Consider the following 26955-nt stretch of genomic DNA (forward strand, 5'->3'; position numbering starts at 1 on the left):
ATATTTGTCCATCTTCTGTCCTATTTAAATTTGTACTGTATATATTGTACAGTATGTATGTCTCATCTGTGTTCTTGCTGTACCGATAGAAAATTCCACCAACTATTGTTGTGTGGCAATAAAGAATAATCTAAATGTTTTACTGGTTGGCCAATTTGTACAACTTTACTGTTTTTTCCCCTTTTTCAATTGACCTGGCTTACAGAAGTGCAAGGAGCACACAGAAGTGCAAACATCCTGTCACGTCACAAAGTTTAATATTTACCGACATATATTGTTGAGCTGCTAAGACTGAAAAGGGAAAAACTGGCACCGACCAGGCTGTATTTTTTTCCAGGCGCGCTATGGACACCCTATAGATTTGGGTCTTTTTGGAGAGGCGTCGCTGCTCTGATGATTTTAGTAAATCTGTTAAGTGAGCTGTTTTCTTCTGGTTTAACTTCGCATGGTCTCTTTCTGTGATGATATGCAAAGATGTACCTTATTATGCTAAAATGAACTTCAAAAATGTCTTTAGTGATAGAAGAATTAATCGGTGTGAGATATTTAACGGTGAGATAATTACAATACCCCGGTTTAATCACTGACTGAGATTTTAATAATTTACTAATCGCTGGGTAGTTTCATTATTTTGCTTCGGTTGTCGGCGATGCTGAGTAAAGTGGAAGGTAAATAACGTTTAGGTTTCTGTGTGAGACAAGGCACGGATATCGGCACCAAAATAGCAGGAAAGCATGTTGAACACCGCTGCCAAGGAAGGGGATTCTTGCTTTTTAAAGTAACATTTTATAATCGGGGTTAAAATCGTTCGTGCTTTTATTTCGATTTTCCAAAGTATTATTAGCTTTCGGTCTGTCTGAACCATGCATGCTGGGAGTCACGGACTGGAGTAGGGACGGTGTCTGGTTACAGATCTAGTACTTTAACCAAGGATGGCCAGCCAGTGTGTGATCGGCAGTAAAGATGGACTGGTCACGGCGCACTCGTCCTGGGTTTTCTCTTCGGCTTCTCATGAAGACATCTTGTCTCTCCAAACCGGGAACAACCCTGGGGATTACCCCGAAGACGGCGAGTAAGTAATTTCTTATTTCTAAGCATTTGGCCGTCATTCAATATCATAGGCTTTTACTGTAAAGTGTAACCGAGAGAAATAAACGTTTACATTTTGTAATTATTCTTTTAGTTCCGATGTTATCTTTTGCTTTTGTGTAAAAATTAGATTATCACCCCCATCGTTTATGAGAGAGAAGTATTCGTTTCATTGTACTGACCAGCAACTGCCAACAGAGGAGGTTCTCCACATTTTAGCGCAGACCTAATAGACAACGTTCGCTGAGTTCATACTTTTTAAATGCGAAAGTCAGATGTTACCATCATGAAATTAGAATCAGTTAATATTGCCAGGAAATCGGATATGTTCACAACTCTTCTCGTTGTCGCGGGAGTTTTTTATGGTCACACTGTGCACATTTGCTGCTTTTCATCAGTGTACCTGAGCGCAGTGTTGGTTTGTGCTCGTCTTTCTGTGCAGGACCGTTCCTGTGTTCCTACAGCAGGACCCCGAGGACGGACTGCTCCCCTGCGAGCTGCGACTGCAGTGCGCCCCCGGCTCTTGCTCTGACATAGCCTGGCTGCAGGTCGTGAGTGAGGCGCGGACCATGGAAGTGTATTGTGGGTCCGAGTACTGCGGTACCTGCCGAGGCGAACGAGTTAGCAGCCTGCAAATCAACGGGTGCGCCATTGCTTTTCTGTTTTGATAACCGCTCTCACTAATGTGATCGCTGATAACGGTTGAAATGCAGCTGATCAGAAGAAACATTCGGGGTTCTTTTTCTTGTCTTTTCAGTGTTAGTGACAGCATTTCCTTGTATCGGAAGCAACTAAAATTAGACAGTCCTTCTAAATCTTGTGAAGTGAAGGTAAGTTCCTACGTTGTGTCTCTAATGTTGTCGGAAGTTATCTGTAAACAGGAGGAGCAGGAAACAAAAAATGATTTAGCAGCATGGCCATTGAGGATATATTACTTCTTTATTGTTTCTGTATGGTGAATCTGTATCCATCAGGGTTTTAGGACGTAGATAAGCGTCACCTGTGGTTGTGTTTACTGAGATTGCAATGACCTAAACTATCTGTGTATTAGTGTTTAGTAAAGTTCGTACCGACTAAACCATGTCATCAGTCTCAACACAAAACCGCTTTCTGTGTTTTGTTGTCTACATCAACATCCCCCCAAATACACTTCATTGCTGTTTTTTTTGTTGGCTCTTTTATGGGATGATAAAACTGAAGTGTTTTTAACTGGTGTGTTTCTCTTTGTTCAGCTGCTGTCCCTTGGTGGCAGAAAGAAAGTGGGAATCAGTAGGATCGTAGTGGGAGTGAAGCCTGCCGGGAAACTGGGGAGCCCCCCTTGTGTGGGGAGCAGCATTGACCTGCAGCGTGTGCGGGCCATGATGGAGTCCATGGGTACCACCCTCTCTCCTGGAGCGCAGAACCTCATGGACATGGTGCAGTTTCAGCAGGAGGTAGAGGATATAAACACAGGGCTGTTTGCAAGTGTGAGGAGCTCAGCAGAATGTTTTATGATGGCTTGCATTACATGAAGACTAATACGACACCTTTCATTTTTCCAGAATAAACCTGATGCCCTGGGGGGATTTCTGCCTCTTCTGTTGGGCAGTGGACCACTGGGAGCTCTGGTGAAAGGAGGCTCAGAGTCCCGATCAACAGCACACACAGACTTGCACATCTCCAGGGACATCCAGTGCACGGATCCACTGCCTGCCCAAGAGAGCAAGTCAGAAAGCGCTGATGCTCCTAGCATTGTGAATAGTACCTGCATAGATAAGACGTCAGCCACTGGAGAACAGCAGCTTCCAACAGTGAATACTAATTCTTCTGAACACATATATACAGATGTGATATCATCCTTTCTGAACGGTCAGGCCAGGAGGAAGCAGTGTAGCTTTAGCCCTGAATTGCTACCTGTCCTACAGAGTGTGTGTGGTCAGGTAACACAGCTGCGCATTGAGGACAGCATACCTGTGAACAAGCCAGCCTCAGAGCTCCAGTGAGTATGAAGTTAATATGAGTACATTGTTACAGGATCTATTTAATGATGTGTTTAGCCTATAATCATTTACATGATTTCTTCAAGATGTCAAACATTTCCATTGTAATGTATTAGAGCAGTGGTTCTCAAACTTTTTGGACCAAGTACCACCCCTGATCAAACCAAAGCATCCAAGTGCCACCTACAAGTCATCTTCTCATAGGAACCCCAGAAAACCTCAGTGACCAACATGAGTGCGCGCACACACACATACATATAATAAAAATAGCGCTTAGCACTTAGATAATTTGGATCGTACCGCCTTGTAGCCGTTTTCCGACGCTTGCTAACACTAGCAGTGCAGTCTGTGTCAGGTTCAGCAGTGGAGCTAGTGTCGGTGGCCGATGTATAATCCTCCTATTTCTCAACAGTGTGAGTGATCTATCTGAGCTGGTGTCGGTACTCTTGGCGTCTGTTCCTTTCAGCCATGACATAATGCTTAATTTTTGCGAGGTGTTCATTTGCAACCCATTGTTCTGTTGGCAAATGTGGTGCTGTTGGAGAAATTTGTCCCTGTTTCCCCTTAAAAGACAGTCAGGAGTCTGTCTCAGAAGTAAAAAAGTTTTATTTCATGCACATGGGAGCGAAACACACATAGATGCTCATAGATATATTTTTCATTTTTGTTGGCAGTGGGGGTTGGGGGGACTGAAAAACATATAAATGCTTTCCTTGTGTTAGCTGACTGCTCCCTGAATCTGCGACAGTCAAGATTAATGTTGTCTGTGTTTCCTTTGCATGTTTCTCAGGCAGGATCACTCCTGCTGTTGCGCCGTGGAACAGGCTTTACAGAAACGGCTGGAGGAGATGGAGAGGAGGCTGATGGAGCACATTGACCAACGCCTCAGTGCCCTGCAGCACAGTCTGGAGAGCAGGGTGTTGTCGGCGCTGCCCCACAGTGTCCAGACGGGCAAATCCCACTGCAGCTGCAGAACAGTGCTGCTCAATGGAGACATATGAGTAGAGTGTACCTCTGGCACGAATGCTATTACTTTGTGAAAAGCTTCAATCCTAAATCCTTTTTAGGTGACTGAAAAATGTACTGGTAGCAGATGCGTCCTAATCCTTTGATGGCACTGAAGAGAACCGGTGTCCCAAAGTGTTTCTTTTATCCTCATTTTTTTTTTATTGGTGCTTCTGCTCTTAAGGTATTTTTCAGAAGGGAAGACACAATGGAAAAAAAGTGACATACCAAAAATCGCAGCAAAGAACAGCAGTATAGATGCCTGTGATGATCTTTTAATAAATACTACACATGTCCATGTTAACAGAAAAGGGCTTTTAACTTTTATGTGCTATGTTTTTAGTTTTATTTTTTTTTAACCCAAGGATCTTGTTAGCGCTAAGATTGGCTGTCATTACATCTGAAAATTAAAGTTTTGGAATTATGTCTGAAAAGGGAGATGTCACAGTCAAAAATCATGAAGAATAAATTAGTTCAATCGTGCTAGGCAGTATTTTACATGCAAGTCTTGTCACAGAATTCCATGGGTTGGTCTGATTCTTCACCCACCAGAGAGAACAAATTAAAGGGCTTCTCTGGACCACCAAGAACTTAAACTGTTTTGGACTGAAGCTCTCCTGTTTAACTAAAAATAAGTGGGGAATCTCATAAACTTGGCTTTTTCTGCCCAGTTTTAAATCAGATGTTTCTCATATGACCTGAAATCCATGTACTGCAAAGATTCCAGTTATTTTACAGTTTATTACAGCTTTATAAGCTCACATCTGCACCACGGAGTCTTGTATGCAACCACAGAGACGAAAAAAGAAATGTTTTGCCGGTGTTTTTTTTTTATTGGGTTAATAGAATTACAGGGTGGAAAAAAGTATTTTCTGTGCTAAACAGTTAGAAATTAATTAATCTCCTAAAAAGCATTAAGGTGAAAGACTAGATCTTGAATCAGTGGTCAAGAGAAAGAGAGAAGATTAGCTCCGATATAGTAAGTAAGGCTGCATCAAGCTGGGCAGTGACTTGTTACACTGTGGCTCGGACCAGGGTTTCCTTGTCTGGCTTTGTAGGATCTGAAAAACAGGAAAAGACTGAGTTTAACACTGAGCGGGAATACTTAAGTAAAAAGCTATTCTCCACTGAAAAAGATACAGGGTAGTCAAAATGACAGAAGAGTGATGAACTTGGTACAATGTATTCCTTGACATTGTGGTTTACAGTTCTAACAAGTCTGTAGTCTAAAACCATTTTCTGCCACAGTGCATGGAAAACACTTTTGGAATAAGAAAATGCAATTTCTTAATGTTGCAAAATGAAAAGAAACCATTTTGAACTTCCTCATGAAACTTTTAGATTGGCAGCTCAGTCTATATGTAAGTTTTTTTAGCAGAAAAATTGAGTTCTTTCCACTGTGGTATGAATGAAGACCCAGACAATGGGAACTTGTCCTGATCTTACCCCTTAGCTGGATGGGCCCCAGCACCACGGTGGCCTTCTCATGGGAGGAGCTCAGGTCCCTCCTCTTGCGGGGTTGGCACCCTTGTTTACAGCGTGAATAGTTGTCATAGGCGTTGCACACTGCAATCCTGCACTGCAGGTACACTGAGGGATGGGAGCGTATGAACTTGAAGGCACTGAATCTGAACTGCGCCACTGTCCTGGTACCACTGACATAACTGTAAAAGGAGCTGTCCTTCCTGCAGCTGCAAGACAGACAACACTGTGCGTGAGAAAATGCACAACATGTATGCAGGTACTTGTGCCCTGGTTTCACAACACAGGCACTTCTAAAGTGAGTTCAGAAGCTTAATTCAAGATGTATTTGTGTAAATGTTATTGTAACGTTTTTAATTTAGCAAAACAAAAACATGGACAGCATTTTTTAACAAGAAAGCAATGAAAATTAAAGATGTATGGCACTTTGAAAGCCTGTTTTTAGAGTTTGTTTTGTTGTAAAATTTATATGGCTAATTATCCCCCAAAATAGTTGCTGATGGCCTAAAAACATTAAATAAATTTTAGAGAAAACACTGCAAGAAGAGTTCTCCAAGCTTAATTGTCCACTGGTGACACAAGGTCTTTATCACAAAACTTTAGATAATTAATTCTTTGAGGCTGATGAATGCAGTATGGTGTCTTTAATATATAATAAATGCATTTTGAACTCCTGACTTTGTTTTGAATTAATTGCAAATATATGCAAAAAACTGAGGATTGTATTCTTCTGAAAACATTATGCGAATTCTTACAGCTCCGCCTAGTTTGAATTGTCTTACCCATCACGAATCAGATCGTAGGTTCGTGTTACAAAGTCAGTGGGAGACGGGGAGGCCACGCATGTGTCCAGGAAGATCACCAGGTTACTGTCGCTGCTCTGGAGCTGCGCTTGCACGTAGAGGAACTGGTTAAGATCCACCACATAGGGAGACATAGTCACTGGGTAGTAGAAGTTGCTGGATGTGTAGAAGGCCATTTTGACGTTGTAGTTCCCTGAGCCGGTGATGTTGCCAGTCACGCGCTCCCTTGCCACGTACATGATCTGCACCATGGTGTCCTGCTGCATCTGGCAGCCCACGCGGAGCTGCATGTGGGACTGGCGTGTGATCTCTCCTGAGCTGGAGACGAAAGCCCTCACATCGTTGATGTACGTGATGCGCCCGCGGTTGTCCTGTGCCGTGGAGGAAGTGGAGGGAAACATTAAAAGATGTGTGAGTGATGGAAACCTGGCCTGCCTCCTTCTGAAGATCTAACCCACAGGTACTGTAGGTAGCACAGCCCTGACCCTCAGCTCATGCAGCTGGGTCAGTTAGGCACAGTAATTGAGGATTAGTTTTGAATGAAGTTCCACCACTGGACAGCATGAAAATCCCACAGTTGTGTCCTCTGTTTTGAACTGTGGGAATTAATTCTACATTCGTGTTCTATATTTTAATTTGCCTGCTCAATAAAGCAGTCGCTCTCCACCGGAGTTCTGAAGGAATGGCTCTGGCGCTTCTCAGCTGCTTTCTGTTGACTTCAGTATTGTGTTAGTTACTTTTTTGAAGCAGGTGTTTGGATGAAGAAAAAAACAATAAAAAACTGACTCAATTTAAAGAAAGGTTTACCTCTCGAACTGTCCCACAGCTGTTTAGTGGAACATTAAATGTTACGTGGGAAGAAGAGAACACAGGTCGACAGTATTGGTCATTGAGGTATAAATCATTGCCAGTAAGTCCCATGGAGTCCAGGTAGGAGTTCTGGATGATCACTCGCATGGCATCTGAAGAGCACTCCACTCGAGCTTAACAAAGACAAGAGATATTAGAGAAGTTATTACAGAACCTGTTTTCTTGTCAGTCCTGAAACTCAGTGATATTTGAACATTTGGGATCAGCTGCATACTCTAACAGCCATTTCAGATACTTCAGTTCTATTGAACTTGTTCAGTTATCATTCAACATTGCTCTATCCCTTTAGTCCCAGAACCAGAGCTGTGCAACTCAACCCACAGACAGCTAATGAGATGTGAATTGGGTGAACCAGGGATCAGAGCTTGAGGGACATTTTACAGTAGTCAAATAAACATAACTTCTGTGTCTCTGGGAGGAAACCAGAGGATCCAGCAATAGATATAATATGAATGCAGGGAGAAAAACTTTACAGACAAGTGCTGAACAAAGGCTGGAATAAAGCCTGAGACCTTGAAGATGGAAGGTAGCAGTTTTAACTACTACTGCACTGTACTGTTCCTCACAGTGCTCACTGAGGTCTTAATGAGGAATGAGGGGACAATGCAAAGCAATACTCAATCCCTTAAACTGGGGCATGTAGAGTATATAATGTTTCTAAAAGAAATTGGAACAGTGGTTTTACAGCAGGAGAATTATTTACGAAAATTTATTTTCTAAATGCTTTGAGTTTGGTGTTTCACCTCCGTTTACTGGCACAGTGCTGCTGTAAATAGCCCGAAAGCCTCTTCTGACAACAGAGCCATCTGTTCTGAAGACCACAGTCATGTAGTTGGAGGTTGAGTGGTACGAGTCTGACGTCGTGTTCTGACAGATCTTCGCAATCAGAGAAGAAGATGTTGTGCGTCCATCATATATAGAGACAGAGTCGCAGCCACAGCTGCCACATGACTCGAGTCTAAAGAGAAAACAAATATTTAATGCTGTCTTCAGTTGAAAAGGACAAGAATCATAAGAGAGGTAAAGTGAACATGCATACAAAAGTTAAAATGGATGAGGTCCTTGTAAATGAGATGCTATATTTTTGTTGATTTTGTATGCAACATCTAGACCTTCCTACCAGAAGACGCATTTGAGGAAAATACACAGTTGATTAATACTTTTTTAACACACATCTACCCCCAAAATATTCAAATTGCCTACATGTTTTAGATTGTCAATGTTTAGAAAATGCTGAAGGATCTCACACTTACTCAAAGTCAGTGAACGTCAAAAAGACTTTCTGTCCGTTGGGAATTGTGATGTGCCATATGCAGTTAGCTCCATTGTTGTAATTATTGGGGTAATTGGGGCTTGAGAATGAACCAGAGGAGCCACCAAGGTTACCCCCACAGTAACCTAGAAATATAAGTTTTCCATTTATCATATTACTCTTTTTTAAAATAGTTAGGACAGGTTAAACACGTATCAAAAGACAACAGCACATATCACACTTTAGCAGAAGGATGGAAAAGCAGATTTATGTGACCAATAATTGTTCTTCTGGTAGTAAAGCTGCTTTTACTATCTCCGGTGATAGTGAGAGCTAGGGCTTGGTTGCACCAAGATAATATGCTGGGAGTACAATCACCTGGGCGGTTGAAACAGTAGCCTAAAAAAGGGGAAAAGAAAATGAAATCAGTCCCTGATGAGAAAGACAAGGTGTTTAAAATGTTGGTCTTAGTATTAATATTTAGGATTGTGACACCACAATCTGTAATATTTATATAAACAAATATGTTTATACATAAATAAAACATTGCATTTCAGTCTTTAGCATTCAAAGAAAAACATTTTTAAGGACAGTTTTTAAATAGTTGACACACTCAAAAAAGAATGAACATTAGATTTTCTCTCATATTGATTACTGTAATGGCCTACTTGTTGGAGCATCTAAATCCACATTGAACAAAATTATGAAGGGTATGTCCAGAATTTGGCAGCCAGAACTCTGACCAGGTCTAGTGCAAGTGATCACATTCCTCCTATCCTGGAGATCCTGCATTGGTTTCCTATCAGGTTTCATCTATCTATACCTATGAGGTATCATCCTACTCCTCACCTCGCAACCTGTGCTCTTTTAATTCTGGTCTCCTGTCTGTCCTCCACGCCCATCTACCCTCTATGGGTGACAGGGCCTTCTCCTGCTAAGCTCCAGAGTTCTGGAATTCCATCCATATACATATCAGAGACTAAACTACACTCTTTCAAATCAAGACTCAAAACCTTCTTTTTTAGAAGTGTTTACATTTCACTGCTCCTTTGTCTGATCCTTTGCTTTCCTGCCACATTCCGAACCCCTACTTTCTCCCTTCGCTGTTTATTTATTTTTGTTCTGTAAAGTGCTTTGAAAGCCACTATAAAAAGCATTCTTCTTCTTATTATTATTATAGCTAAAATATAATCTATTGTCAACCTTTATAATTTGTTATATAGTGATCATTGTAATAAGCAAACTGTGATATCTATTAGCAAGTGATGATCAAAGGTTTAATTATTGCTCTGCTACTTACTGCTGTCCACGTTGAAGCAGTAATCACAGAAGTCATTGCAGCAGTTTCCATGGTAACTGCAGTTGGAGGAACAGGAGCAGTTTCCAGAATGGCCATAGCAATTTCCATTGCATGATCCCCAAACTGAAAGTAGTGGATTAAAAAAAAAATCAAAGTACCCCCAATAAAGTAGCAATATGAAATGTCTTCACTTTCCATACATTAATAGTAACACTGCAGGACTGCTTTCTGTGATGTAAAAATAACCATATTCTTAACATCTTTCTTTAAAAACTGCTGTTTGACTTTCACTGGTTCCTTGCCACAGTACAATTTTAGTAGTTTTGAACCTTTAACTGTCATTCATGGGATTAAAATTTAGAGAAAAAAGTCAACACAAATGCTGTGAAAATAAGTAATTTATAGGTCTTAGAGAAAACAATGACTTTCTTTGGTGAACCCTGTTAATACACCTCCTGAGCTAAGCAAACAAATAAAGTATTATGCTGATATCACTTCCTCTTGTACAGCAAGGAGAGAATACCTGTACTTGGTGTCGAAGCTGGTGTGGTGATGGGGTAGCAGAAAACTGAAAGAGCACAAAACACACATTATTTAACATGTTCCAGTACATCTGGTTTGAACACATTTTGGTTCAATTCAGTTCACATCTGAGCTAAGCACCTCTGGAACCAAAAATGAACACTATTTCTTTGCCAAAATCAATTAATTAACATGAAGGTCAATTTCACCTTATTTACTTTCATTTTAAGAATGATAATGAGCTACCTTGTGTGTATTATATTACTACGTGCTGGGATATAAATTGAGAAAAACTAAATCCAGAAAAGATCTAAAACTCAGTATAAAACTAGTAGTAATTGCTGATCAGGAACTTTCTGCAAAACCTATCTTTGACAGATGACTGTTTCTTGATTGACAGCAGCAGAATTACTTACCGTGATTCACATATGGGCAGTAGTCACAGAAATCATTGCAGCAGTTGCCATGGTTCGAGCAAGAGGAGGAACAGGAGCAATTTCCACTATAGCCATAACAGTTGTTCCTGCATGAGCCACTGGAAGCTGGAAACAATTAGTAGCACTTTATCAAGAGGCTACAAGTATCACAGAGACAGACAACTGTTTGCCACAGTATTAAACATGATAATCTCATGTATCAAGACAAAAATATATTTTGTTTGTTATGTTGCTATATATTCCACTATTTACACCTACTCACAAAGAAAAGGACCAATATATTTTTAATTTGTAAATGTGGTGAAATCAAAATGTTCACTTAATTTAAGAAACTTGAATTGGAAGAAATTTGAATTAGATTTCTAGTGTTTAATTTACCCTAGAAAAGAATATATCATAACTTATTTTAGCAAGTGCAGAATTCTTAACTCTGTGAAGTTCAGAAAATGCCAAGTACCTGTTGTAGTATCCCATTGAGGAGTAGGAGTTCCATAGCAGTAACCTACGGGAGAAAAAGGATAATTATTGCATTTATGCAATTTACTTATACAATACAATTTATAATTATTTGTAATTATACAGCACTGCCTCACAGTAAATAAGAACTGTAAGTAATAAAACCTTTAAATGAAAGTACAGTACATGTAAATAGACTTCGACAGGTGGACTACAGTGCCCTAGAATCCTCCCTCATTATGAAGTGACCCAGTGGACCTCCCTGGAGCCTTACCATAGTCCCAGCTGGAGCAGTACCCACAGAAGTCAGGGCAGCAGTTGCCATAGTAACTGCAGGAGGAAGAACAGGAGCAGCTTCCGAAGTCGTAACCACAATTGTACCTGCAGGATCCACTGTCTGTTGTCGTGTCAGCATCTAATGAAAAGAGAGTTGTTTTGATTATTTCTTAACCTATGGTTGATGCTAGAATCTGTATATTGTACGAGTCTTTAGCATATATGTTTAAAACATACTATTTATTCAATCTCTAATGTATAGATAAAAAAATATTAAGGGCTATTGTGTATAACTGTGTTTTTTTAGTCCTTTAAACAGATACGTAATTTGAGAATAAATTCTCAGTTACAACAATGACTTGGAAAGCGACCATATGTTCAGCAGTGCTTTATTGGAGCAATATGAGTGAAACACTTTGCACAAAAGTATGACAGCAGCGTTCTACCTAGGATTTAAACCCACAAAACCCCAGGAAAAAGTATAGAGCCCCCAACCACTACTCCATGCTGCTGTGCTAGTGGCAGTTAGGGATCTGTCTGAAAGAGATGTTGTTGAGTAGGGAATCTCTCTGTGGCTCAGCAACAGCACCTGAAATTGAAGCCTTTTGAGCTCTCAGAAACAACCTGTTGGGGGCATATGTGTATTGCGTATGCAAATTAACCACAAGACCAGCGCTTAAAACTTCACAAGTTAGTGTCAAGTCAAGTACCTGCTGTGATGACCGAACCAGGAGTCGTAGCGTAGCAGTAATCTGCAGGAAAGAAGAAAAACTGTCACCACCAGCAGAACACTTAAACAGCTAATCTGCATGAGCAGCCAATTCATGAGAAACTGAATTCAACCCCTGTTTTGACTTCGGAAACTGTTTTCTGACATACATTATTTGGAAGTGAATGTAGATATTGCAATGCGTTTTTCCATTCTAAAATGTGATCCAAAGCAGATGTAGAGTGTCTGTTTTCCTCTGAAGCCTTAAGCCTTACCATAGTAGTCATGGCAGCAGTCACCATAGTATTTGCAGGAGGAATAGCAGGAGCAGCTACCAAGATGGTATCCACAATTGTGTCTGCAGGATCCACTACTGCTTGTTGTGAGATCTGCACAAAAACAGCAAAGAGAAAATGCTCTTGTACCTGCAATTATCATGTCACAGTCTCTGTCATATTCTGAAGAGCTCTCCACAGTAAATCTATCATCTGTCACGGTATTAGTGTTAAGCAGCAGATACAACTTCTCACAAAGAAAGGTCTGAATGTCAGGACAGCTGTCAGCACTAGCTGGAAGCTCTTGTCGAGGAGTTCTGGGGCTTCGTTCTCGGCCACACAAGTTGCTGACTTCAGGTCTCATTGAGAGGGGTATCCCATATTGCTTGGGGTCGTTGTATAATGCAGGTGCAGCCCTGCTCCCACAGTACCCATAGCCCAAAACTATCATCACTCTTCACTTTATCCTGGATTGACTTCAATGCTCATTGGGAAGCACATAGAATCTCCTCACCCTGTGCTGCTTCTGGTGTACATGGTAACAGATCAGTACTACTGAAGTTACCAACCCCTGTATCAATGCAAATGAAAATACAGCTTCCAGAACTGAGGAATCCCTTAGTCTCAAGCACATGTGGACTACTTAAGATATCACAGTACCTGGATACCAAGCTGTAGTTTGAGTCTCTGCAGTAGAATAACCTGGAGAACGATAAGAAAGGTGTCTAAAATAAAAGTACAGCTACAACTACAATGCTCCACAAATACTGGTAAATAAAGTTTGCAAAATCATCAAAACATAAAATAATGAAGAGTTGTGGAATAGGCTGTAATGCTGTAAGGTGAATTTAGAGTTGAAAGCAATATGAAAAGTCCAAAGAGGAAAAGGTTTTGTATGAAAACCTGGAATTTTTTATTGCGTTTAAACAAGATAATATTGTGTTTAAATTAGATGATGGCTCTGGCTTGCGTGCTGTCCTGGAATTGTTTCTGGTTTTGTTGTGCATTCCCATATGTCTTTACATTCATGTCTGTGCAAATTGACACAGATGTACTGTTTCAATGGCCACATGTCCTGCCATTTGCTGTAATTCTAAATCTAAAGGTATTTGATGTAAGCATAGGCTGAATGCTTTCAGGGGTTTTGTGCTTAAATATTCAACAACTGACCAAAAGTAACAGTACCAGTAAACAAACAGTAGGTACAGGTATAAGTCTTTTTTTAAAGTTACAGTAAATGTATTTGGTTCAATGTTGAAAGATTAGACAACAACCTTTCTACATGTTTCTGCAGTTTCACATGAAGAATAATATACGTTTGTAAAACCGTGTCATTGTTGTTTTTGTGAAAATGATACTCAGTTACAGGATGTTTACTTCAAAAGACAGTATTCGTGTTCCTTAATTCATTTGCACAAAGAGGAGTGTAACAATATTTTTCTGTTATTAAGGACAATGTTGCTTTGTATTAGATAATATTATTGCATATATATTACAATATTTTAATATATTAAGCAATATTATCTACAAAGTGATAATTGTGTTTAAGCGCAATGTTGTCTTGTTTAAATGCATGTTTTCTCATTTAAATGCAATTATTATTTTAATCCTTGGTGTTAATAGGCTTCAGTAGTTTTGACGATACTGTGTCTGACAGTAAAAGAAAGGTGAAGGAGGTATTTTGCATAAAATCACAGTACCTGGGAATGAATCAACATCTGAAAAAACAAATGAGAAGATAGCATTAACATTTTACATTATTACTTAATATGTTGAGATTGAGCTGCATTGTAACATTAATTTAAATTGATATTAATTGTGATATTTTACATCTCAGTGATAAAGCATTTGTTTTTTAACAACTTGCTACAAAAAATAATGAAAAACTGAAGTGGTGAACTCACAGATAATTGATTCAAAGTTTAAACACATTTTATTTTTAATGTGCCTTTGTAGAACCCAGTTCCTCCAACATGTGTCTTTCATGTAAATAAATATTTATTTGACATAATTAATATACCAGGCTTACTCACTTTGCTAAAAATCATAATCATTGAGCATCATCAATTTTCAACAATGCATTGTGTTTATAACACATGAATCAGGCAATAACCATAGCAAAACCTCTCCTACAAACCATTTCAATACTTTGGTCAAATCTTAATGTACCAAAAGTTGTAGTGTTGAAGCTACAGTGAAAAGCTCACATGAGTTTTAATAGAGTTATACAACAGAATGCAGTAACAAATGAATTACACTGAACCTCCAAAGAGCTCAGTGAAACAGTAGCACTCCCTAAACTTCCTAGGATATGCAGCTTCAGAATTCATGCTTTTTCATTTTTTTTCTAAAGAAATTAATGATTGAGTTCAATGTGCTCACATTTCTCTTCTCACTGATTAAGCAAAATGTATATCCTAATGCACATTTGGGGGATTTTGCTGATAATGGCTGATTATCACCACACCACACCACACCTTAGCAGAGCTTTAGCAGGATCAAATGAGGTCGTGCAATGTCATCCTCAAAGATTTGATTCAAGTCCTGACTACGTTTACAAGGTCCTGATGCAATTCAATACTCCAGTACTACAAGGGGTAAATGTACTATTGAGACTGTGACTTAATTCCCCGACCTCATTGTGGCACAATCAGAGAGTAAGAGTGATATTTAATTTTAAATTGGAATTTATCATAAATGATTCATATGTTGCCAGCACAGAGGTGCAATGTTTTCCTTTGTGGCCTTTCAGCACTGGGGCCCTGGGTTCAATTGCGGACCTGGGGTGCAGTTAGAAAATAGATGGTTGGATAAAAATGTAGTGACATGACAACATTAAGCGTTATTTCTGACTTCAGTATGAATTTACTTCATATCATGTGTAAAGTATCTTCTCCTGGAACATACTGTATATATTCCTATTTCATTAGACAGATGTGTACAACTACCTGGTGTGAACCAACAAAGCAGGATTAGACCCATGTGCTGTACACTGCAATCCTTACATGTCATGGCAATGACTTATTTGAGGCATTTCTTAATGCACAGACTGGACTCACCATGAAAGCTGTAGAATGCTTCAAATCCTTTGTAAGTAGAGGAAGAGTCACTTTCGAAAACCACTGTCATGTAATTGCGGGTGGAATTGTAGGTTCTTTTTTGGCCCCCACAGATTCTCCCTAGAAGTGGGTAGGAGGATGAAGGGCCATCGTATACTGAAACTCTGTCATATCCACAGCCAGGGGTAGTTTCCAAACTAGGAGTCAAAATAAACAATAATAACATCTGGAAATTCAGTGCCCGAGCATAAGAGCCCTCAGCAGTATTACATTAAAGAACTGAAGAATCATTGGGCATGCACACACTGTTATAACAAGCTAAATAATCTCATAAACATCAGCATTTTAAAGAGCACTGTAATATGTGTGCAAACCACATGGTAAGGTGCTTACAGAAAGTAAGAGAACTCCAGGTAGATAGTCCGGTAACCACTAGCTCGTATGTTCCAGGTGCAATGTGCATTGTTTGGATAGCTCTGGGGATAGTTGGGGCTTGTGAACTGTCCTCTTGATTGGGTCAGAGAGCCACCACACTGCCAAGCTAAAATGCAAATCGAAAGGGAAAAATAGATATGGTAAATTTGGTTCTCTAAAAGGCACATTTTTAAAGTAATAGTCTGAGGTTTTTGAAATCTAGTTGGCATGAGCAAAGACGTTTATTAAATTGAGAAATTTTATGATTTACCAGTTTCAGTGGAAAGTTGGGGTGATGAAGGATATGTAGTCCAGGGAAAGGAAGTGTCTGAAAAATAAAATTGGATCAGAAGGAGAATGTTTCTATACCTTCAGTGAAATGTTTGTAGCAGACTTGAATGTGACTCCATTTTATAAAAAGATTAATTAAAAACACAATAAATGCTATTTACAATACTCATCTATTGTGTGTTTAATGCCGCTCGGCATATTTCTAGATTTACAATGAGCCTGGCAATGATCCAGACAAAATACTGTTCCGTTCTTAGGATAGGAATTAAAACCATCAGATTTTGTTCTTTGTTCTTTTTGAACTTTATCATAGCAATGTAGCAAGTTAAAAAAAGGCAGCGGTAGCAATTGTATTGTACAATATGCTAAGACTGGCTTTAAATGGGATTTCCCTTTAAGAGCAAAGAATTACTTCAAGCACTTTTACTTCTTTGTACTTTTACTGAAACAGCAATAGCAAAAGCAATATGACACAGCTCTAGCAAAAAGTATTTTTCTCACAGTTTTTTAATATAATTTTCATAATCCTATTTAAGAACCAATGGACGTGTGTAAATTAAACAGTATCATCAGGTGCTAAAGTAACTCTAAGAAAAGAAACAAATTTAAAATCCTTACAGGCTTGTGCAGGGGTGAAGGCAAGCACAGTGCAGATCAGGAGTAACACCATGGTCTCCATAGTCTTCCTCCGTGGTCGTGCTGCAGGAGTTGTCCTGTTCCTGTTTATATACTTGTCTGTCTGTCCAATAATAAAGGTTTTATGGCTGCAATAAAGCCAAAAATGCTTTGAAAAGTAATATGAATGTGTGGGAAAATAATACAGATGCACAGGTTGTAAAAAAAACCCATTAGTTATCATAGTCTCATTGTTATACAGTATATGGACAGTGTGCAGTAAAGCTTATTCAATGGCATTCCAGGACAAACATTTAATTTGTCTCCAAAATAAATATTGAAAGTCTTGTAAACTGTTTATTGGGTTATGTGTCTTTATGCAATTCTATTATAATAAAAATGTGAGTTTTATGACGGTTAGTTATGGTGAGCATAGCTGAACCTGCATACATTCTCACATAGCTTCCTCACACGCGGAGCAGCACCTGTTGTTTCTCACTGTTAATTAGCTCACACAGTAAGTGACATCACACTGCAGGCAATATCTGGATCATTAGGAAAGAGATCAAAGTAACAGAATTGCAGAATACACCCTGCATTACAAATATGTGGTGCAATACCCTAACATTGTCCTTGGACAATCATATATCATTTCGAAAATAAGAACTGTACTTGTATTAATGAGTACATTTCATTAAAATGTAATTAAAACAGAGCTTTCCAGTCATAACTGCCCAGAGAAACAAAGAAGGAGTCACAGGACAGAATGTTATCTAGAGCATCAATGCAGAATAACATAGCCAACGTTATTGAAGAATACTGAAAGGTCAAAGCACTTACTATCTTCAGAGTGACTAACAATCCTCATTTACGATTCTTCTGTCTTTCACATTTAATAATATTGTATTCTATTATTGAATTTTATCATATGATATAAATATATATAATAAAGACCCATTCATCTTTCTGAATGGTAATATTGATGGACCATCACAGATTATTTTATGTATGTTTCATAATGATAAAGACTTTGAGTAAATATATTGTCACAGTTCCAGACTACAAAACGTACATACAGTACTTACCACTACCTAGAGGTACTTAAATTTTCTACTGTAAAGAGATCATTTTGGCTACTGAGCCTGCTCTATGAAAATTAATAGTCTTCAGAGCAAATGACAAAGCCCAATTTACTGTATGAAAAGGCTGAACAGAAGCAAAGAATATTGTATGTCTTTATACGAGAGCTTTCGGGATTTGGTTTTACTAGATCCTGTGTGGTCTGAATAGATTTAGGAGGCAAATGAATAAAAACTCACAGAAAAGTCCAGAGTTAAACTTAATCGTTGTCTTTATTCAATCACATTGTGGTTTCGGAAGTCCATGTTTTATAGCTTTCTCTCGTTGTCCATGCACTTTCGTCATTTCCTTAAAATCATGCATTATTTATTCATGGTCCATGTTTTAGCATCAACTCAGGTAAAATACTTTTTGAGGTAAAAAACTGCTACAGAAGATAACCTGACTTCACATTTCACATTCTTAGAAATATTCTGCCAGTTTCAGTCTTTTTAAATTGAAACCCTGTTTTTATGACAGACATTGAAGGGTCTTTCCAATATTTTGGAGAGATAATGAACAGGGCACTTCTAGAATCATTTGCATTACAAGGACTAGGGAAATTACAGAAATTAAAGTAAAAAAAGATTTTTTTGCAGTATATGGAAATATAACACCTGAATTATTTAGTTTGCTGCTATACAGGACAAATAAGTCCTTTGTCATTAGGAGCTGGTAGCTCAGAAAAGTACAACAGCTTATAAATGTTGATTTTTATCAATCAAATTTGATCTCAACACATTTGTAGCTCCTGAGAATACAATGTTTACATTCTTTATTCCGGAAGTGTGAGCTAAAATTTGAGTTTTTTTTGCAAAATGAAAAAGAAAAAAATTAAGAAAAACAATAAAAGTCAGCAGTATTTAACTTCACACAGCGATGTCAATGGTTGTTGATATATTTACAGTACATAAATGTGCCGAAAATAAGCAATCAAATATTAAAGAATTTATAATGATCATTAATATTTATTTGTTTATATGGTGTTTATGTGGTGACAATGCATTTTACATTTGATAACAGCCCAATGTTTTTGAGCCACACCAAAGAATGACAGCATAATAAGTAATTCAATATTTTCATGTTGTGTGGACTGGCATGTTGAACATTAAATAAGAAAACAGGACAGTAAAAACGTGAGGTTTAGATTTAGATTAGTTTTTGAGAATTTTATATCCAGCATATACTTTCTGCTGATTCCTGTACAGCCTGAGAGAGACAGCAGCCAGTGCCAAGACTGTAGCCACAAGCAGCATGAAAGAAAGCATCATCGGGATCTGTCCTGAAGGGCTCTGACCCAGGGGGGCTTCTTGCTTGCTCAGCAGTTCTGAAATGACAAGTAGAAAAAGAAATATGATGGGGATCATTTATTTTTTCCTTACTTCTTTTCTAAATGAAGAGACACGTGTCTCCAAAAGTGAGAACACTTATGTCAGAAAACATATGCTCAGCATGACACTGTTTACACAATTTATTGCAGTGTTGAGAAGGAAGCATTTTAAAAAATACCAGATGAAAAGAAAGTTAGATTTGACTTTTTATGTCTCAATGAAATTGTTCCAGAAAATCCAATCTCAAAAACAAGGAAGTAGTACCTCCTCTAATGATTTTTATATAAATTTTACATTGAAAAAAAACACGTAAATCTTTACTGAGTATTTAACAAAAACAATGTATATCTCCAATATAATGTTCAATAATAGATAATTAGAAGAAAACCATTGTCACTTCCTGGACACATTGTCCTTTCTAAATGTTCTACTTCTTTTATAACAGAAAACAAACTAAACCAAAAGACCTGAATTGTGTCATCAAGCCTTCTTTTAGATTCCTTCTGAAAACAATTATTCCATGCTGAAAGGAAAAGAAACCAGAAGATGGCTCCACAGCCACAGTGTTGTGTCTCTTTTCTTTTCCCTTCAGCCTATGTGTGCTGATGCAGCTACCTACTTTTTATTACTACTTGAATAATAAAAAGATGAAACGAACAGCACAAAGCCAGCACGATACCCTGTCTTCTTGCCTTAGCCATGCTCTGAGCAGGTTTACCTCCTGTGGCCTGGTCCCTCAGCTGGATGGGCCCCAGCACCACGTTGACTTTCTCATGGGAGGAGCTCAGGTCCCTCCTCTTGCGGGGTTGGCACCCCTGGTAACAGCGTGAGGAATAGTCATGGGCCTGGCACACGACAATTTTGCACTGCAGGTAGACTGAGGGATAGGTACGCAGAAACCTGAAGGAGCTGAAGTGAAGCCGTGCCCTACCAAGGGGAGAGTTGTAGGTACCATATGTGCCATCTCGTACACACCTGGACAAAAAGAAACATGTGGCAAGTGAGGACACTTGACTTTTGCAATGTAATGACCATATTATCTCAGCAGACATCATACTTATTGGATTTTTGTAATACTGCACGTCACAGAAGAGAGTTAAAATAGAATTTTACATTTAAATTTATAGACAATTTTCACATGACTCTAAAAATCATTATCAGGTTTAATTGTCACAAAGTACAGGCGACCCCAATTTTTATCCTTTTCTGCCAATTTACTGTTCAGCCAGTAAGAACTGAAGAGCCTTTGAAAAAACTGTCCTGAAAAAAGAAGGGCATCAAACCCTTTCTGCTGATTGTCAACGTCACCGAAGCTCAGCCAGGGTTTTGGTGAAGGATGTGGCCCACAGGAGCTCCATACCCATTTTTGATCAGGGTGTAGGTTTGGGAATAGAAGTCGAAATCTGAAGGGGAAGCCACGCAGGTGTCCACGAACAACACCAGGTTGGAGTCACTGCTGTAGAGCTGAGCTTCAATGAAGAGGTCCTGGTTGAGATCCACAATGTAGGGGAACTCCTCCACAGTGCTCATGAAGTCGCTGGAGTGGTAGAAGGCCATGCTGATATTGTAGCGGCCAGAGCTGGTCACATTGGCCGTCTCCTCCTCTCTGGACAGGTACACTACACGCACCACGGTGTCTCGCTGCATTTCGCAGCCCACGCGCAGCTGCAGCTCGGTCTGCCGAGTGATCACTGCGCCCAAGGGCTCTGCTCTGACCATGTTCATGTACCTGATGCTGTTGTTGGCAGCCTGAAGATGAAAACACACAGCAGAAGTGGGTGTGCTTGCCTGTGTTAAGTTTCCAAATTCAGGAAGTAGGGAATGTCTAAACATTCTTGTTTATTCCAGTTTTTCTGAACTTTACTTTTCAATTCTACTGAATTTTTAAAATTAAGTTGCTTTGTTAATGTAACAGGTTTAAAATCTGTTCCTGCATACTAACAATTGCAAATCACACACAAAATCTATAGCTATGATTACAAACGCAATTTGATTTGTTCAAATGAATAAATGTCGACAGTCTGCCAAATGTATTAACACATAGAATAAATAGTATAACCAGTCTTGGGATATACAGTAGCATTTACACTGTGTGTTAATACAGTACATTTCTGCTTGGACCTAATAAACATACTCATAGCCATTTTTAGTATATTTATTTTGCAAGCCAGAGCTAGTTTCTCACTTGTCTTAATTTTACTTTACTGTACATCATGTACTTAATCAACCAGATGTAGTATATTCATGTATCTTCTCAAAAATAGAAAACAAACACGTTTCTCCAGGAAGGTGTACCTTTCGATCTGTCCCACAGCCATCAAGTGGAATATTAAACACCACATAGGATTCTGTGGCAACTGGTTGGCAGCCTGGATCATTCACATACACATCATTGACAGTATAGTTCAAAAGGCTAAGATAGGATGTCTCTAGCATGACCTTCATATAGCCAGCAGAGCACTCCACTTGCACTGGAAGTAGAGATTAGACACATGTTATGGTTAGATTGTAATTGTTCTTTTTACACACAGATTAAGCTCTGGATCTTCGAACAGCCTCTTCAAAATCTAAAAAGATGCCATACTTTAACTTTTCATGCTCAGCTAAAAAACAAAAATAGTGTCATCATCAAGTTTCCTATTTTCTTTTGACATTTGCATTTTCCAGTGTTTTATCCTTGTTACCTGAAGAGACAGCCTGGTATTGAGCAAGGAAACCTTGAGCTGTGACTGAATTATCAGACTTGAAGGCCACAGTTAGAGAGTTGGAAGAGGACTGGAATGTGAAACTCCCATTCTGACACATTATTCCCAGGAGTGTGGAACTGGTAGAGGGTCCGTCGTACACAGATATCGAATCATAAACACATCCATTTGAAATTTCAAGTCTAGGGAGTAACAGCAAAGAAATTGAGTTATTATAGAGTGCTGACTAGAATACAACCTCAGTCAGGTACCATTTACTAAGGAGTGTAATATGGTATACTCTTTTTATATGGTATACTCTTTATAACAACACAAATAACAAAATTTGGTTTCTCATTTGCTTGTTGACAAAATGCTATCCTTGCAATGGCACAATGTTGTTTCTCTGGAAATCAATGTGCTCTCTAAAAGCAAAGCTGCTTCTTAGACAGAAGGGTGATTCTACTGCTATTTAAAGATACAGTAACTGTAAGAGAATTAAAATTAAAATTGTTAATTGAACATAGCCAAAGATCCCATTGGTAGGAAACCCACAGGTGGATATCAGGCACCATATTTCCTACCTTCTGGTTAATAAGTCTAAATGTAATGTCAATTACAGAGCAGCCAAGCATTTAGGTTGGAGGTGGATTCAGTTGTGACAGATTTCAAGATGACGTTTAAGAATGAAAAGTCCATCAGCATTGACTCACACTGCCTCAGTGCCCCTAATATCCCATTTGATATGACATTTAGCATTGATCACATGAGAGTCACTCATCGGTTTGAGCAAGGAATCCCTGAGCTGACTGAATTATCTGAATTATTTGGTTTGTACACTAATATTTGGGTTTGGTGCTTCCAAAAGCAATGTTGATTAGGCAGAGTTCATGATCTTATAGTCTAAGACCATTCCTTTAGGTTTGCCTTTACATGCAGTGGATAGTAGAGCACTGTAAGAAACAGTGTGAACAACAGGTTTCACTTACAGTATTTCTCTGAATTCCAGTAGTATGGTCTCATACTCCTGTACTGTGATATACCATATGCAGTCAGAGTAATTAGGGTAGTTGTCAGGAAAGTTAGGGCTTGCAAACCAACCAGCGGGTCCTTCAAGGTTACCTCCACAAGAACTGACAAATGGCCGATCTGAAAGATATCATTTATCATATATTAACAGCAAGTTTGTTCACTACCTCAGAAAAGGGATAAAAACTAAAGCAATCAAAAATGTCGCTCATTCGACATTTTAATACATTTTTCATTAAAAAGCAGGTGAAGTTGTCAATGACAAAGACAAAACAAAACAGATGAGGGGTTTGCAAGTAATTGATAACTTCATAGAAAGATAAAAAATGCATGAATAGGGGAGGAACAAGGCTTCTCAAAAAGTCAAAGTAAGTTTTAGTCTGCAAAAAAAAATGCGCTCTCATATATTGATTAAATTGTTTATTGTTGATTATTCAACATCATGAACTTTGGTTTCACTGTTATGTTGATGACATTCAGATTTACTTGAAAACAAAACCAGATGCTGGTGCTGTAGTTACTGTACTTTACAGGTGCCTTTCTATATTAAGTATTGGATTCAATAGACTGTTCTTAAGATAAACTGTAGTAAGACTGAGGAGAGACTGAGGTAGAAAGTGCTATGCCAAGTTAGTGACTGAAGTGTTATTATATATGTTATATAAAGCACTGCACATTCAGGTTCCAGGTTATATTAAGGATATACAGTATATATATAATGAATAGTCCAACACATAATGTAAGATCTACTTATTCACATCTTTACACTCTTATTGTTCCACATTAGAAAGGCAATCACTCCGTAGAATACAAATTAAACCCAGAGTGTGAGTGAGTCTGCCTCTTGTTTCATAAAAAAGTAAGGATTAACTATTGACATGGCCAGTAAGTGAATATTTGAAAACCTATATGGGAGACTAGTTGATGCTGCAAGGAAATTAAGGTGGATATTATTTTGAGTGCAAAGAATGTGAATACATTGACACATTTAGAGGGAGACAGAAAGCACATGGTTATTCTGTGATGAGTTAAATGCTGTCTTTTTAGCCAGTTATAAAGAAAACATTAAAGGCAACATACTAATACACAATGTGTAGCTAGTGATGAAGACTGTAGGATTAAATTAAAAATGAGCTGAAAAAAAATACTACACAAAGAAAATCTATTTTATGGAATTAGTTATATGATCTGTGTGTAAAAACCCCACTTGTGAAAAGAAGAGTTGCTTCTACATGAAAGGTGAGCAATCATTCTAAGGCAATGCAGAGGATTGCAAAGAAAGAATGTAAGAATTAACATACAGTACCAAGTACCAATACTGTAGATTTTGACAAAGGTAATAACTCTACAAAATGTGAAAAATAAAATTCTGAATTCATATTGTTCTACATAAGGAAAACAGTCACTGTGTAGGGTACAAATGACATTTAGAGTGAGTAACTTTATTTCAATATGAATAATGTTACAATATCACTTGCCAATTCTCAGCAGGAGCAATGTGCTTACAGGAACATGTCACAAACCGTACGCAGGCACGCAGACACCGTCGCATTCCCACGAGCACCCACTAAGAAACTTCACGCACTTTGTGTATTTAAACTTCCACTCTGGAACTTATCCTCGCTCACTATTGAGGTTTCCGCAGCCTGCGCTGTGAGTTTAGTTTGGAATTTCAGACAACAGAAGATACTATGTTTCAAATTCAATTCATGTGGATAACAGCCTTACACTGACATGTTTCACTATAAAAGCATAAATAAAATGGTATAGTTACCTTATAAAAGCTTCTTAAAGGAGCTTCTAAATTCATCATAAGGACTGGTGGGTTTTCATAGATTTGAAATGAAGAGTTGTTTTAGCATGTGTATCAAATAACACAAATCTGTTGTGATCTGCCAATATTTACATGAAGGCAGCAACAATAATAGAAATCTAGCTCAGATGCCTTTACTTTTAGAAAGCTGTGATTTTACATTTGTTAAGGTCTGTAAGAGCATGTTTAATATGTACTGTACCTGTGAGAGTAGCATGTCTTGTAAGGAAATAAAGGTCATATTAATTTGAGGGCAAAGCAGATGTGAAATCTCAATGCTACCATGAAAGAACAATGGATATTAGAAAACTGTGATTTAACTATTGTCACGTTCTCAAATATGAAAATACAATGCCAACAACAGCAGACCTCTTTCCATTTAGAAAATTGTGCACTTTCTATTGTCATGATGCGTAAGTTGAATACTTACCTGTGGGCATCGGCATTTCTGGAAGGAAATTAAGCTGGATATTAGTTAGAAAGCAAAGAATATTAATATATTAATATATTTATATATATTTATATTTATATATAGAAGGAGACAGGGAGATAGAAGTACATATTGTAGTAAGTATATAGAAAACACTGAAGATTATAAAATTAAAAAATTAAATTATAAAATAATGTAAAAATAGTTAGTAAAAATGATTTAAGTAAATACAAGCTGAAACGCAAGTAAGTTCTGAATAGTTTTAGAAAGTAAATTTATCTCACGGAATGTTTTATACAATTTATAAGTCAAAACCCACTTGCGAGAAGAGAAATTTCTTCTGCAAAAAATAAGTGTTTTGAAAATATTCAAAGGCAATGCAGAGGAATGCAAGAATACTGGTAAGAGCAATAAGTCTAAGCAGTAATCTAAGCATAAAACAACAAATAAAAGATGAATGTACCTCCAGTTTGTGTTGAGTTCCTTGTAAAGGCTTCTTCAGTAGTAGAAACAGAACAGTAATCTGAAGAAAACGCAAATCAAATCAGGAAAACAAAAGGAAAACCAGTCTCCTGTCAATACAACTGAGCACAGAGACACACAGACTTGAGTGCACATTCTCTGCAGGCCAGTGAGCCTCCACAAACAGAAATACATCAATTAAACATTGAATTTCAAAAGAGGTCTCAGTTCAATGTGCACAGAGCCTAATTCAAGAGAACAGTGTTTCATATTAGACAAAAAAGTAACTATGAAATGAAAGACTTAAATCTTGATTAGAACATGAAAAAGGATGCCAACAAAGAAATGTTGTATGTGTAAAAATTTTGGACTGACCAGTTAAAATATTTGATATTTTCAATTCATTTATCAATAAAACTGTATTGTATTGAGGAACTATCAATAAATGCACCCTCCACGAAATTTTGTATAATTCAGAACTTCAAAGTAGAAAATATGCTAAAATGCATGAAAAAACATGAAATGGAGTCTTTAATACCAACACCATTTAGATTCATCGGTCTGTAAGATGGCTTTATTACTATGTCCTGTGTAGCACACAGATAGAAAAGGCTCCATCCACTCTCACTGGCATCACTGCACAGCTGCCTGCACTGCCAGGATTCAGGAGTCTCTGTTCGCAGGAGATCCCTGTTCAGCTAAAGCCCACCCAAGCCCAGCAGTGCCCAGACAGCTGAGTGCCTCTGCTTGGAGAGTCACAGGCTCCAGCTGGTGAAGGACAGGATCAAGGGACAGAAAAGCAGGTTTTTGAAGTGTACTGTGCAGTTTTATGAAATACTTACTGTTGTTGACGTAAGAACAGTAGTTACAGAAATCAGGACAGCAGTTATCATAATAACCACAAGAGGGCTCACAGGAGCAGCTTCCCGCACTGCCCCAGCAATTGCCCTGACATGATCCTGCAACACAGAGAAACACAAGATACAGTTTCATGTTGAGTCCATGTGGATAAAAGCCTTATACCATCACCTTTTACTGTAAATGCTTAAATAGATTTATGTAGTTTTCTTATTTGAGTTTCTTTAAGACAATGTTAAATACGCCGTGAGGATTGGTGGTTATTCAGGGATTTGAAATGAAGAGCTTGATTTTTCAGTCTTACTGTATATGTGGAATGTGTTGTGACACAAACGTATTACTATGTGTTCATCAAATATCACAAATGTTTTGTCATCTGTCAGTATTTACATGAA

The 26955-nt window shown here is 38.3% G+C and overlaps 3 protein-coding genes across 3 annotated transcripts; 1 reads left to right on the forward strand and 2 right to left on the reverse strand.

Annotated features, from left to right (window-relative positions):
* The first annotated feature begins 392 nt into the window (after positions 1 to 392).
* Positions 393 to 4883, forward strand: c5h10orf88 (chromosome 5 C10orf88 homolog). Its single transcript, XM_088917708.1, has 6 exons — positions 393 to 1072; positions 1532 to 1732; positions 1847 to 1919; positions 2322 to 2522; positions 2631 to 3067; positions 3859 to 4883. Exons 1-6 carry the CDS (start codon positions 933 to 935, stop codon positions 4067 to 4069), a joined length of 1263 nt encoding a protein of 420 aa, XP_088773834.1. The 5' UTR covers positions 393 to 932; the 3' UTR covers positions 4070 to 4883.
* LOC148834811 (scavenger receptor cysteine-rich domain-containing protein DMBT1-like) lies at positions 4882 to 16910 on the reverse strand. Its single transcript, XM_088917707.1, has 20 exons — positions 16838 to 16910; positions 16200 to 16256; positions 15908 to 16055; positions 15515 to 15711; positions 14156 to 14173; positions 13116 to 13157; positions 12456 to 12569; positions 12182 to 12223; positions 11470 to 11610; positions 11197 to 11241; positions 10719 to 10844; positions 10304 to 10348; positions 9781 to 9903; positions 8859 to 8879; positions 8482 to 8626; positions 7972 to 8186; positions 7166 to 7341; positions 6338 to 6729; positions 5520 to 5764; positions 4882 to 5134 (listed from the first exon to the last, which is right to left on the reverse strand). The coding sequence occupies exons 1-20, from the start codon at positions 16896 to 16898 to the stop codon at positions 5088 to 5090; spliced, it is 2400 nt and encodes a 799-aa protein (XP_088773833.1). The 5' UTR covers positions 16899 to 16910; the 3' UTR covers positions 4882 to 5087.
* A 2197-nt stretch (positions 16911 to 19107) lies between these two features.
* LOC148834812 (CUB and zona pellucida-like domain-containing protein 1) lies at positions 19108 to 25256 on the reverse strand. The gene is made up of 5 exons (XM_088915778.1): positions 25241 to 25256; positions 21580 to 21755; positions 20645 to 21033; positions 20003 to 20259; positions 19108 to 19280 (listed from the first exon to the last, which is right to left on the reverse strand). Exons 1-5 carry the CDS (start codon positions 25254 to 25256, stop codon positions 19108 to 19110), a joined length of 1011 nt encoding a protein of 336 aa, XP_088771904.1.
* Between the last annotated feature and the right edge of the window lie 1699 nt (positions 25257 to 26955).

This window comes from Atractosteus spatula, chromosome 5 (assembly GCF_055471065.1).
Source record: "Atractosteus spatula isolate fAtrSpa1 chromosome 5, fAtrSpa1.hap1, whole genome shotgun sequence".
NCBI classification, from domain to species: domain Eukaryota; kingdom Metazoa; phylum Chordata; class Actinopteri; order Semionotiformes; family Lepisosteidae; genus Atractosteus; species Atractosteus spatula.

What these genes read in the sequence shown, in the direction of transcription:
- c5h10orf88 (XM_088917708.1), top strand. Translation starts at nt 933, where the DNA reads ATGGCCAGCCAGTGTGTGATCGGCAGTAAAGATGGACTGGTCACGGCG. An exon ending in TGGTGCAGTTTCAGCAGGAG is followed by an intron (nt 2,523 to 2,630) that starts GTAGAGGATATA and finishes TCATTTTTCCAG; the next exon opens with AATAAACCTGATGCCCTGGG. An exon ending in AAGCCAGCCTCAGAGCTCCA is followed by an intron (nt 3,068 to 3,858) that starts GTGAGTATGAAG and finishes CATGTTTCTCAG; the next exon opens with GCAGGATCACTCCTGCTGTT.
- LOC148834811 (XM_088917707.1), bottom strand. Translation starts at nt 16,898, where the DNA reads ATGGAGACCATGGTGTTACTCCTGATCTGCACTGTGCTTGCCTTCACC. An exon ending in CTTCACCCCTGCACAAGCCT is followed by an intron (nt 16,257 to 16,837) that starts GTAAGGATTTTA and finishes TTTATTTTTCAG; the next exon opens with ACACTTCCTTTCCCTGGACT. An exon ending in CCAACTTTCCACTGAAACTG is followed by an intron (nt 16,056 to 16,199) that starts GTAAATCATAAA and finishes TTTGCATTTTAG; the next exon opens with CTTGGCAGTGTGGTGGCTCT.
- LOC148834812 (XM_088915778.1), bottom strand. An exon ending in GCTGTGGGACAGATCGAAAG is followed by an intron (nt 21,034 to 21,579) that starts GTACACCTTCCT and finishes TTTCATCTTCAG; the next exon opens with GCTGCCAACAACAGCATCAG. An exon ending in GAGGGACCAGGCCACAGGAG is followed by an intron (nt 19,281 to 20,002) that starts GTAAACCTGCTC and finishes TTGTCATTTCAG; the next exon opens with AACTGCTGAGCAAGCAAGAA.